The sequence below is a fragment of the Danio aesculapii genome, chromosome 3, assembly GCF_903798145.1.
Source record: "Danio aesculapii chromosome 3, fDanAes4.1, whole genome shotgun sequence".
Lineage (NCBI taxonomy): Eukaryota > Metazoa > Chordata > Actinopteri > Cypriniformes > Danionidae > Danio > Danio aesculapii.
Window position 1 is genome coordinate 10,551,298 of NC_079437.1, and position 12,500 is coordinate 10,563,797.

Sequence of the window (12,500 nt, forward strand, 5' to 3'; positions counted from 1 at the left end):
TTGTGTATGACTCCCATGAGCTTGGAGGACTGCATCCACATCTCTGAAATGACTCAAATAACTTATTAATAAAGTCATCTGGAATGGCAAAGAAAGCGTTCTTGCAGGACCCAGAGTTCATCAAGATCCTTTGGATCATCCTCAATGCCTCCTCTCATCTGACCCCAGACATGCTCAATAATGTTCATGTCTGCTGACTGGGCTGGCCAATCCTGAAGCATCTTGACCTTCTCTGCTTTCAGGGACTTTTAAGGAGCGCTATCCGCTAAGGTTTTTTATGCACAAATGTAGGCTGAGGCATGTATTTAGTATGTATCTTTATCTCAGTATGTACTAATATCTCAGAAATCACAACAGGTCTGTCTTAAAAGCTCAATGGTTATTTTTATATTTTAAGACTCATTTCTGAAATTAGTTTTTTGTGCTCTATAATATTTCCATATTAAATAGAGACGGGGGGAAAAGCATTGGCCTGTATTTTACCTTGGTTGTCCTTAATGTTTTGGAGAAACACACGGTGTAAGTCACATGACAGGAGATCAGACAGAGTGTTAAACATTGACAGATGAGAACAAATCCAGCGGCTGATCCTCAGTTTAAGTTGAGGTTTGTTATTTAGCTGAGTGTCCCAGCGTAAAGCGCTGACCGATGCTGCTGTAAGGTGTAATCTGAGATCGGATCAAGAAGAGGTTTTTTTTTATTTTTTCAAAGGAAATGCTTCTGTTAGCAAGGACAGCATTCTCAGCATTTTTCAGCATTCTTCAACAGTATCTTCTTTTGTGTTCAACAGAAGAAATAAACTCAGAAAGATTTCAAAGCACTCGAAGGCGAGTAAATTGAGATACAGGTTCATTTTGAGTGAACTGTCCCTTTAAGCTTGGGTCACAGACTTGAATGTAAATCTGAGCGGTTTCTGCTAAAAGAAAGTTGCACTGACTGATTTTAAAACATTATTTTTATAATTGCTTTCATTTAAGATGGACATCAGTAATGATTTTATTCTAAAACACTTTTATAAATATGACTTTATAATGTCCTATTTTGATCTATGATCCTTTCATCTAGACTTAGTCTAAGTCCTGTTTGTGTAATCATGCTTTAAAGTTGGACTAAAAACATTTATAATATAAGATATAAGATTTGCTGTTTAATTAATGCTGATGGTTTTAACTTTATGTTCCTGAAGGAACCCTGAAAACACTGAAATATGAAGCAGCATAGCTAATTTCAACATTGAAAAGAATCAAGTCATCATATTACAATGACTCTTATACGGATTATCTTATACTGAAGACAGCAGTAATAGTGATAAATCAAAATAATAATTTGTGTATCAAAATAGGTTGTATTTAAGAAAGGAAAATAGTCATTTGTCAGTTTTGAGTGGTTTAGTAATAGATTTTTTTATGATTATATCCATGTTTTCTAGGTTTTAAGCAGCAAGAAGGCCATTTTTTCTATTTATTTATATCTTGTTGTGTAGGAGTAATCATGTTCAGACAGACTGTGGAGATGCAGAGTCTGTGTTTGACTCATATGGCTGAATTCTGCCTCTATGTTTATTGTTAAAAGTGCCATAGAGTGCACTGATTACATTGGAAATAGGTATAAATTGTTCTCTGATATGCAAATAGTATATGTAACTAGGCCTTTTACACTGACAGTTAAATGTGACCCAATTCAGATTTTTTGCTCAAATGTGACACAGATCGGATCTGTTCTATGACTGTGTAACACAAAAAAAATGCATGCATTTGGATATTCAGAGTACCCCACAAATTCCCCTGAAAGATGAAGGACACCATTTAATAAACCATAGGTGCAAGCTGCGATGACGGCCCTTCCTCTCTGCCTCAAAATCCTTTTAAGTTGGGCGAACTTTGCATATTCGCAGAGCTAAAAGACAATTCTATTTCTTCCATCGTGGCTAGTCCGCATGCCCGACGTTGTAAATTGAATGGCAAGTGTAAACACATGAATCAGCCATGGGTCGCAATAAAAAAAGACCTTTGTAAATGGATAGGCAAATAAAACCGAATAGGCAACAAATCGGAATTGGGCATCAAGACCTGACAGTGTAAACAAGACCTTAGGGTATTGTCCCCACTCCCATCTCCCCCTCGGCCTGCACTCACACTGCAATTTTTACCTTCCGAGCCTGAGCACGCTTACGGACATCGATGATGCGATGGTTCAGTTTAACAGAAAAGAAGCGCTCTCGCTCCTGTACAATAGAGATTGCTTTAGTTCTATTGTTTTGTATTGTTTTAAGACTTTGGGATGCAGTGAAAAAATCATCATATTTATCTGCTTATCCGGGGCCGGGTTGTGGGGGCAGCAGTAGTTTTAGGACAGAACTCCAGACTTCCCTCTCCCCAGACACTTCTTCCAGCTCCTCTGGGGGATCCCGAGGTGTTCCCAGGCCAGCCGAGAGACAGTCCCCTCCAGCGTGTCCTGGGTCTTCCCTGAGGCCTCCTCCCGGTGGGACATGCCTGGAACACCTCCCTAGGTAGGCCTGGAGGCATCCGAAATGCTCGAGCCACCTCAGCTGACTTCTATCGATGTGGAGGAGCAGCGACTCTACTCCGAGCTCCTCCCTAGTGACAGAGGCTCCTCACCCTGACTATAAGGGTGCGCCTTGCCACCCTCCGAACGAAACTCATTTCGGGCGCTTGTATCCGAGATCTTGTCCTTTCGTTCATGACCCAAAGCTCTTGACCATAGATGAGAGTAGAAACATAGATTGGACCGGATAAATCGAAAGCTTTGCCTTTCGGCCTCTCAGCTCCTTCTTTACCACAACAGACCGTACATCGACCGCATTACTGCTGCCACTGCAACGATCCGCCTGTCAATCTCACACTCCATCCTTCCCTCACTCGTGAACAAAACCCCAAGATACTTGAACTTCTCCACCTGGGGTAAGGACTTTCCTCCAACCTGGAGATGGCAAACACCATTCCAGTGGTGGTTTCCAGTGGAACACCATGGCCTCAGACTTGGAAGTGCTGATTCTCATCCTAGCCGCGTCACACTCTGCAACAAACCTGTGGTCCCAAAACCGGACCCCCTCCAGCCCAAGGCAGCGCTTTGAAATTCTGTCCATAAAAATTATGAACTGAATTGGTGACAAAGGGCAGCCCTGGCAGAGCCCAGCATACACTGGAAACAAGTCTGACTTCTTGCCGGCAATGCGAACCAAGCTCCTTCTCTGTTCATACAGGGACGAGACAGCCCTTAACAAAGAGCCTGTGACCCCATACTCCCACAGCACCCTCCACAGATCGCTACAAGGGACACATGTGGACTGGTTGGGCATACTCCCATGAATCCTCGAGCACCCTGGTAAGGGTATAGAGCTGGTCCAGTGTGCCACGGCCCAGACGAAAACCGCATTGTTCCTCCTGGTTACTAGGTTCAACCATCGGTCAGATCCTCCTCTCCAGTACCTTGGCATAGACTTTCCCAGGGAGGCTAAGGAGTGTGATTTCCCCCTGAAGTTGGAGCACACCCTCCGGTCTCCTTTCTTAAAAATGGGAACCACCACCCCAGTTGCCCAGTCCAAAGGTAATGTCCCAGACTTCCATGCGACACTGTAGAGACGTGTCAGCCAAGGACAGCTCCACAATATCCAGTGACCTAAGATACACAGGGTGAATATCATCCACCCCCGCTGCTTTGCCCACTGCGGAGCTTGCAAACTACCTCAGTGACCTCCAGCTTGGGTGATAAGTGAGTCCACCCCTGCATCCCCAGTCTTTGCTCCTCAATAAAAGACATATCAGTGGGGTTAAGGAGATCCTCAAAGTATTCCTTTCACCGGTCCAACAACATCCCCAGTCGAGGTCAACAGCTCCCTACTTCCGCTGTAAACAGTGTTGATGTGGAGCTGCTTTCCCCTTCCTGAGACACCGGATGGTTTGGCCAAAATCTCTTTGTGGCCAGACTGATAGTCTTCCTCCATGGTCTCCCCAAACTCTTTCCAGACCAAATATTTTGCTAAACAGATCCGCCACTTTAGACGCTCAATAAAAAAAAGTCCTTGTGCTGCATGTATTAAGAGGTTTGCTGAAGATGCAGCTGACGTGCAGTAAGGGGGTTTGCGTCTTTAATGAACGATGACAGTTTGTGTTCATTGAAAAGTAAGAATGATTAATAAATCCATATGAACAGTCCCCTTAAAAGTGACATCGGTGACACTCTTTGCGCTCACACTACAAGCGTACTGCTCAAAGCCCAACTGAACCTACACGCTTGCACACTTCTTCCAACCGGGCCAGGGCCGGCCAACTGAACTGCGCCCGGGCCCAATTCAGAGCACTCACTCATTGTCAAAATGAACGAGAAAAAGGGGGATCAAACATGCCAGGGCATGGTTCAGATGGCCTAGTGTGAGTACACCCTTAAGTAAGTGCAAAAAATGTCCTGAAATGGTTCTATGTGCTCATTTATAACCACAGGAATTACCCTTGAATGAAAAGCTCGGATACTACCATATTTAGTCAATGTAATATCAACCTCTGGCATAAACAGATAAGTTTAGGTTTATTGCTATCTCTGTAAGAAAGTCACAGTGAGAGCCTTTGTGATATGACCGGGTGCATAAACGTGCATTAAACGCTTATACTCAGTCTACATGTCTTTTGCCTAAAATTTTACGTGGCATATTTCACCATATAAACGTATTAATATAACAAAAAAATACATTTAATCAGACCATATGTCTCTTCTGGGTGCGCTGAACAGATACATAATCTATCTTTCTCAAATTTTGTGTTCTCATGGGCTGGGATAGTTGATGCTGGTTTATTACTTGAGAACTCAATATGCTGGTATCTTTGTCAAAATAAAAGTCCTACATGCATAGAATTACACTGTAAACATATCTGTTAGTTAACCGTTTCCTTGTTTTGTGATTCTCAAGTGTTTTCTCTTTATTTACGGTTGTGAATTGCATCATGAGAGCTTGATCTCTGCTCTGTCGACTTTTGATGTTGATAATTCAACTCAAAGTGACTTTTATTGACATTTTAGTAATATAATGCATAAAAATGATATCTAGATAAATAAGTCTATAAAATAGCAGAAAATGTACTGGCAGCTTATTACAAGGTTTTTGTAGCGTAATATACAACACAAATCCAGACAATATATCACTTTAAACTATTAAAAATATTCAAAAAGACTCACAACTTGTTCAAGGTTAAAAGTTATTGGTAAAAAGATCATGGTCCTATAATGCAATTCAAAAGCATAAATACAAGGGGGAAAATAAATAAATAAATAAAAACACATCACAAAATACAGAAAACAGATATTTTTACAGCGTATAATACAAGCTTAGATTAATTTACAAGGCACAAAAAAGAGCTTTGTTGTAATCTCATTAGGAAATGTTGTGGCCAATCAAAGATCCCATGTACTACATATCAGTCTGTTTTTCACTGGGATTTTTTTTCTGGAGAATGAAGAACAATGCTGTTTGAGGCTATAAATAATTTCCATGTATTAAACTGTTTTTTATTCAGCTAGATTTTTATTCTATACCATCTTTAAAGTGTCTTCTTGCTGGTGCAGAAAGTGTAGTTTGTGACGCTCGATCTCTAGTTTGCTGCTGAAACATGTTCACCCTCTGCATGTCGTTTCTTGTTGACATTCTGGAAGGTTTCGAAAGTGCTCAGCTGCTCTTCTGCGTTTCCTCAAGTGTTTGTGTGCTGCTTCTGTTTCTCTCTCTGTGTGTGTTTGTGCTGTTGAAGAAATGGCAGCGTTTCTATCCGCTTCCTCTTTCCTGTTTGCGATTATGTCAGTTGAGAGCCATTAGCTCGTTTAATAACTGGTATCTTTCATTTTTTATTTTTTTTGGGGGGGTTAATACTAGAGCTGCAACTAACAATTACTTTTATAATTGATTAATCTGTCAGTTACTTTTTCGATTAATCAATGAATCAGATTAAAAAAGAAAAAAAAGCAGTCATTCAAAAACAACTAAAATCTTTAGAAAGAGCACAAACATGTTGTTCTTGAACATCCCTGAGCTGTTATCATAATAAAAACAGAACAAAACTATTAATTTAGTTTTTTTGTTGTCAATCAAAATATTCAATTCAATTCAATTCAATTCACCTTTATTTGTATAGAGCTTTTATAATGTAGATTGTGTCAAAGCAGCTTCACATAAAAGGTCATAGTAAATTGGAACAGTGTAGTTCAGTTTGTAGTGTTTAAGTTCAGTTCAGTTTAGCTCAGTTCAGTGTGGTTTAATAATCACTACTGCGAGTCCAAACACTGAAAGTGAAGAAATAAAAAACCTCGACCAGGCCTCAGTTGGGCATGACCATTTCTCTATGGCCAAACGTCTTGTGCAGAGCTGCAGTCTAGGCGCCGGGAGCCTGGGGAATGCGGAACCTCAGCGAAGACTCGTCTGTCGCTGGAGCGTCACAGGAATCAGTCTTAAGCTCTCCACTCCTCCATGACCACCACAGCAGCTGCTCAGGATACGGCCTAGTCCAGGATTATGGAAACCTTGGGATCATCTCGTTGCGGGTCTTGGATCGAATCAGTGGCGCTGCATAGTCTCTGGGGGCCTCTGGATGAGTATCCCCAGGTGGAAATAGAGAATAAAGAGAATAATTAGTGTAGCTGCTGTTCATAGTGTATCTAAACGAGATGCAGAAACCTGCGTGGAGCATATTCATGCATAATACCGTTGTGTGATGCACTGAGTGTATGCTTTACTAAAATATAAGTCTTTAATCTAGTTTTGAACTGCGAGAGTGTGTTTGAGCCTCGGACATTATCAGGAAGGCTATTCCAGAGTTTAGGAGCCATAAATGAGAAGGCTTGATCTCCTTTACTCGACTTTGCTATTCTAGGTACTACCAGAAGCCCTAAGTTTTTGAGATCTTAAAGAGCGAGTTGGATTGTAACAAGACAGAAGGTTGGTTAGATAAACAGGAGCTAGATTAATTAAAGCTTTATATGTAAGAAGCAATATTTTAAATTCAATACGAAACTTAACAGGCAGCCAGTGTAAGGAGGATAAAATTGGGGTGATGTGATCAAATTTTTTTAGACCTGGTAAGAACTCTGGCAGCTGTATTTTGTACTAGCTGAAGTTTATTAATAGGGATGCTGGGCAGCCAGCAACAAGAGCATTACAGTAATCCAGCCTAGAAGTCATAAAAGCATGGACTAGCTTTTCTGCATCTGAGATGGATAGCATACTTCATAACTTAGCGATATTTCTCAGATGCAGAAAGCAGTTTTTGTGACATGGGGATATATGATTTTTAAAAGTTAAATTGCTGTCTAATATAACACCCAGATCTTTTATAGTAGAGCTAACGCTAACTTTGTATCCCTCTAATTGTAGGTCGAGTTGTGAGATCTGCTGTGTACAGGATTTAGGCCTAATAAGTATTAATTCTGTTTTGTCTGAGTTTAAGAGAAGATAATTGTTGGTCATCCAGTCTTTAACATCTTTAATACAATCAATTAGCTTAGACAGTTCAGACATCTCATCAGGTTTAGTTGAAATATATAATTGAGTATCATCTGCATAGCAGTGAAAACTGATCTCATGTCTTCTAATAATGTCTCCCAGGGGTAGCATGTATATTGTAAACAGCAAAGGGCCTAAAACTGATCATTGAGGCACGCCATACTTTACTGACCTGACAATATCTAAAAAAAAACCTTGAATCAAGATACATACTAGACACTAGACTAACGTGAGAAATTGTGTCTTGTTTTCTGAAAAAACCCACCTCGAAATTAAGTGTTTGTCTGCTTAAAACAAGCAAAAATATTTGCCAATGGCTTAAGAAAAATAATCTTCATGAGATATAATCAGAAGAATCACTTAAATTTTCCCATGCCCTTTTTCTTGTCTGTTCTTGATTTGTTTAGATATTCGGACTGGAAACGAGACGAAATTACTAATTAAGATAAGCTTTTTTGCAGTGTAGCTGTACATGACAACAGATTGAAAAATGAATGATCCAAAAAAGGCAAGTGAATTAAAACGTGTCTTTAGTCTTGCAATGCAAAGTAACTATACTACTGCTGCTTTACTTCTGTTATTAACCCTTTCACTGGTGAGAAAAGATTCACCTGACACACCGCAGCCACAATAGCGCTGTATGACAGATGTATCCCTTTTATTATGCCTTTTCGATTTAATACAATATATATAAGTGAGTGTTTTTTGTTGTTTAAAAGACGTGTAAATGATCTTGATCTATAACGTGAGATGTGCGTCCTCATGTTTACATGCGGTTGCGCGCATGCCTCATTCATAAAAGCAGAACACGCAGGATTCAGCACGTAAATTCATCAGTTACTCCAAAATGCATGCAAGCAAGTGGCTGTCCAGCTGGTAGAGGAAAAGATTGAACTTATTGTTACTTTTACTATGTGTATCTGATGTGAATAATACACATCAGCAAATTATATTTGAATGGATTGTTGGACTTCCATAGACTTTCTTGCGTGTTTTACAAACTCTAAATGTATTGTTTTACTAGTAGTTGTGTGTATTTACATGTCTAAAATATAAAATAAGCATTGGGTGGTTAGAAACACTGCATAATTGTGATAATATGACATGTCTTTCTCTGGCTCAGTGCAAGCCAAAGCACCAAAGCTCAGTTTGAATTTTTTACGTCATGCTTGTCGAGCCTGATAACGAATAATTTAGTAATTGATTTTTAATTGATTTTTATCAATTCGCTGCTGCAGCCCTAGTCAATACGACTAGAGTTTGTTGGAAAATTAAATTTTATTTTAGTGTTATTTATCTACTATTAGTATAATGTGATTAATTAAATAATCATTTGTGCTCCTTCAATTTTAATTTACATTTTAGTTTTGGTAAATTCCCAATGGGCTTTTTGCCATTTTTATCATTTTAATACTTATTTTATGTGTTGGCATTTTTATAATTTTTAAAAAATATTAGTTTTTTTTGGTAATTTATGTTATGTTGTTATGTTATTAATAATAAAATATAATTATAAAAAGTTATAAATACATTTTTATTTTACATGTGGAGTATTTTAAGTTTATAAAGTTTAAATTTGAAAATTACTGTCAAGTTTTAGTTTATTTTTCGTTTTTAATATTAACTAGAACTATTAACTATAACTAGAAAATTAATTGTCAGTGTCATGGCAATTTCAAATAAAGAGACTCTTACTGATCAAGAGACAAAGTCTTACAAGGTTTATAACTAGCCAGATGCCAGGTTTTATCTTCTTTCCCCTGCTACAAGGCCCTTTTCGTCACAGATGACACCCTGTTATCTTTAGAGCATTAGATTTTAGAGCCAGGATTTGCACTTATTAAATGCACTGAATGACAGTGAATGACACTTCTTGTAATATTTGTTTTTGGATCATCTTTAGGAAGGCATATGTTTCTAAATATCTGGTGTAAATACAAACTAAAGTACACACAAACTAAAGTAAGTACAAACTAAATATCTAGTTTGTGGTCTGTTTTAGTAATAATTAAAATGATTTTTTCCTCCACATCAGTTATTTATATTAGTATGTATGTGTGTGTGTGTGTGCGTATATATGTATATTAGGCATGGGCCGGTATAAGATTCTGACAGTATGAAAACCTTGGATTAAAATTTCACGGTTTCACGATGTTGTGAGTACTGCTCTAAAAATGTTCTTTTTAAATGCCTGTTCTTTTTTAAAGGTGAAAAAACACTTTTTCCCTTTTAAACACAATCTATTTTGTATTAAGAAACATTGAAAATATTTTGGAACTAAACATGTCAGGCTGAATAATTCAAATAAATTATTGACTTCTGCTGTCTTCATTTATTTCAAAAACAGATTTTTAAAACTGCATCTTTGCATATCTTTTCTGCTGGAGATACTGTTGTTCTAATAAGTAAAAAAAAAAGTAGATAAAAAAATCTTACTCATACATTAGTAACGGTATCCAGAAAATTTTGGTGGTTTTAAAACCTTGACTTTTTTTTGGAAACGGTTATCGTCCCATGCCTAGTATATATATTATATGTGTGTGTGTGTGTGTGTGTGTGTGTGTGTGTGCGTGCGTGCGTGCGTGCGTGCGTGCGTGCGTGCGTGCGTGCGTGCGTGCGTGCGTGCGTGCGTGCGTGCGTGCGTGCGTGCGTGCGTGCGTGCGTGCGTGCGTGCGTGCGTGCGTGCGTGCGGGCGTGCGTGCGTGCGTGTGTTCTTTTTTTTCCCCCAATTATAATAATACATATGAAGAGTTTAGATGCAAAAACCTCTAAAAGCCATCTGATATTTTCTTCTAAAATTGTAGTAATTATTACTATTACTGTAGGCTCAGTAATTGTACTTTTATAGTGATGAATAAGTTATTTTCTTTGCCTTTTAAAATGAAATAACTGAACATAAACATAGGAAGCTGACAAAAATGGTCATTTTAGGAGAACATTACTTATGGCATTTAGAGGTTTCTGCATCTGAACTCATTCATTCTTCACTTTTCAGACATTTTGAATCTTCAGGGATTGGTGAACCTCAGATTGAGAAAGCTTGTTATTTTGATAAATGCATTTATACTTTAGTAGTTGTGTTATTGTAGTGAGTACAGTGAGCTGCTTTGAGGCACACTATTGATTTGTCTGTCATACATTTTTTTATATACAGTTGAAGTCAGTATTGTTAGCCCCGCTACGAAATTAGTTTTTCTTTTTTAAATATTTCCCAAATGATGTTTAACAGAGCAAGGAAATTTTCACAGTATGTCTGATAATATTTTTTCTTCTGGAGAAAGTCTTATTTGTTTTATTTCGGCTAGAATAAAAGCAGTTTTTAATTTTTTAAAAACATTTTAAGATCAATATCATTATCCCCCTTAAATAATAGTTTTTTTATTGTCTACAGAACTAACCATCGTTATACAATAACTTGCCTAATTAGCCTATTTACAGTAAGCCTTTAAATGTCACTTTAAGCTGTATAGAAGTGTCTTGAAAAATATCTAGTAAAATATTATTTACTGTCATCATGGCAAAGATCAAATAAATCAGTTATTAGAAATGAGTTCTTAAAACTATCATGTTTAGAAATGTGTTGAAAAATCTTCTCCCTGTTAAACAGAAATACAGGGCGGCTAATAATTCTGACTTCAACTGTACAGAACCAAAACAAGTTTCTTCTTCATTTTAAAATGCCATCTGCTTTAACATCCTCTCTGTGTTTTTGTGTTCAGGGCTGGATTGCAAACGTACGAGGAGGTTCCTTCTCTTCTCAGGGCAAACACATCAAATCCAGCTGCAGCCTCGTGGCCTTCAACACCGATCACGCTGGTATGAATGAACAACACCTTCAACATTTACAATACAGAGAAGCATATCATCATAATATAACGCTTTCTTTTGAAGGATCATGTGACACTGAAGATAATATATTGATATTATAAAGTGTGTATCCATAAGTCACATCGCAGGATTAGATTATTTATTACACATTAAACGATAAAGAGGGTGGCATGGTAGCTCAATGGTTAGCACTGATGCCTCACAGCAAGAAGGTTGCTGGTTTGAGGCCCGGCTGGGTCTGTTGGCATTTCTGTGTGGAGGTTGCATGTTCTCCCCGTGTTGGTGTGGGTTTCCTTCAGGGGTTTCCCCCACACTCCAAAGACATGCGCTATAGGGGAATTGGATAAACTAAATTGGTTGTAGTGTATGAGTGTGTGTGATTGTGTATGGGTGTTTCCCAGTACTGGGTTGCGGCTGAAAGGGCATCTGCTGCGTAAAACATATGCTGGAATAGTTGGCGGTTCATTCCGCTGTGGCGACCCCTGATAAACAAGGGACTAGGCTGATGACCATGTTATTTTATGTTTGATTGTTTAATTTCTGTAAAGCACTGTTCATTTCACCTTTATCTTTGTTCTGTTGTATTTAGTTATGCATGTAATTTATTATAATTTATGCAAACGCACTGCATAGAAAAAGACAGGATCATCTCAATCTATCTAAAATAATGATATGTTTCCAAATAGAGCTTTTTGATTAATCAGGTGAAATTATATTTATATCGCTATATATATATATATTTTAATTAATTAATTTATTTTTAATATTTCCCTAAATTATGTTTAACAGAGCAAGGAAATTTTCACAGTATGTCTGATAATAGTTTTTCTTCTGGAGAAAGTCTTATTTGTTTTATTTTGGCTAGAATAAAAGCAGTTTTTAATTTTTTAAACACCATTTTAAGGTCAATATTATTAGCCCTTTTAAGCTATATATTTTTTCGACTGTCTACAGAGCAAACCATCGTTATACAATAACCTGCCTAATTACCCTAACCTGCCTAGTTAACCTTATTAACCTAGTTAAGCCTTTAAATGTCACTTTAAGCTGTATAGAAGTGTCTTGAAAAATATCTAGTCAAATATTATTTACTGTCATCATGGCAAAGATAAAATAAATCAGTTATTAGAAATGAGTTATTAAAACTATCATGTTTAGAAATGTGTTGAAA

The 12,500-nt window shown here is 37.8% G+C and overlaps 1 protein-coding gene across 1 annotated transcript in view; it reads left to right on the forward strand.

Annotated features, from left to right (window-relative positions):
- Nucleotides 1–12,500, forward strand: part of LOC130217234 (coronin-7-like) — a 54,902-nt gene that overhangs the window by 2,431 nt on the left and 39,971 nt on the right. The window contains exon 2 of the mRNA XM_056449307.1: nt 11,221–11,317. Within this exon, the coding sequence (XP_056305282.1) occupies nt 11,221–11,317 (97 nt within the window). The remainder of the gene's footprint in view (nt 1–11,220; nt 11,318–12,500) is intronic.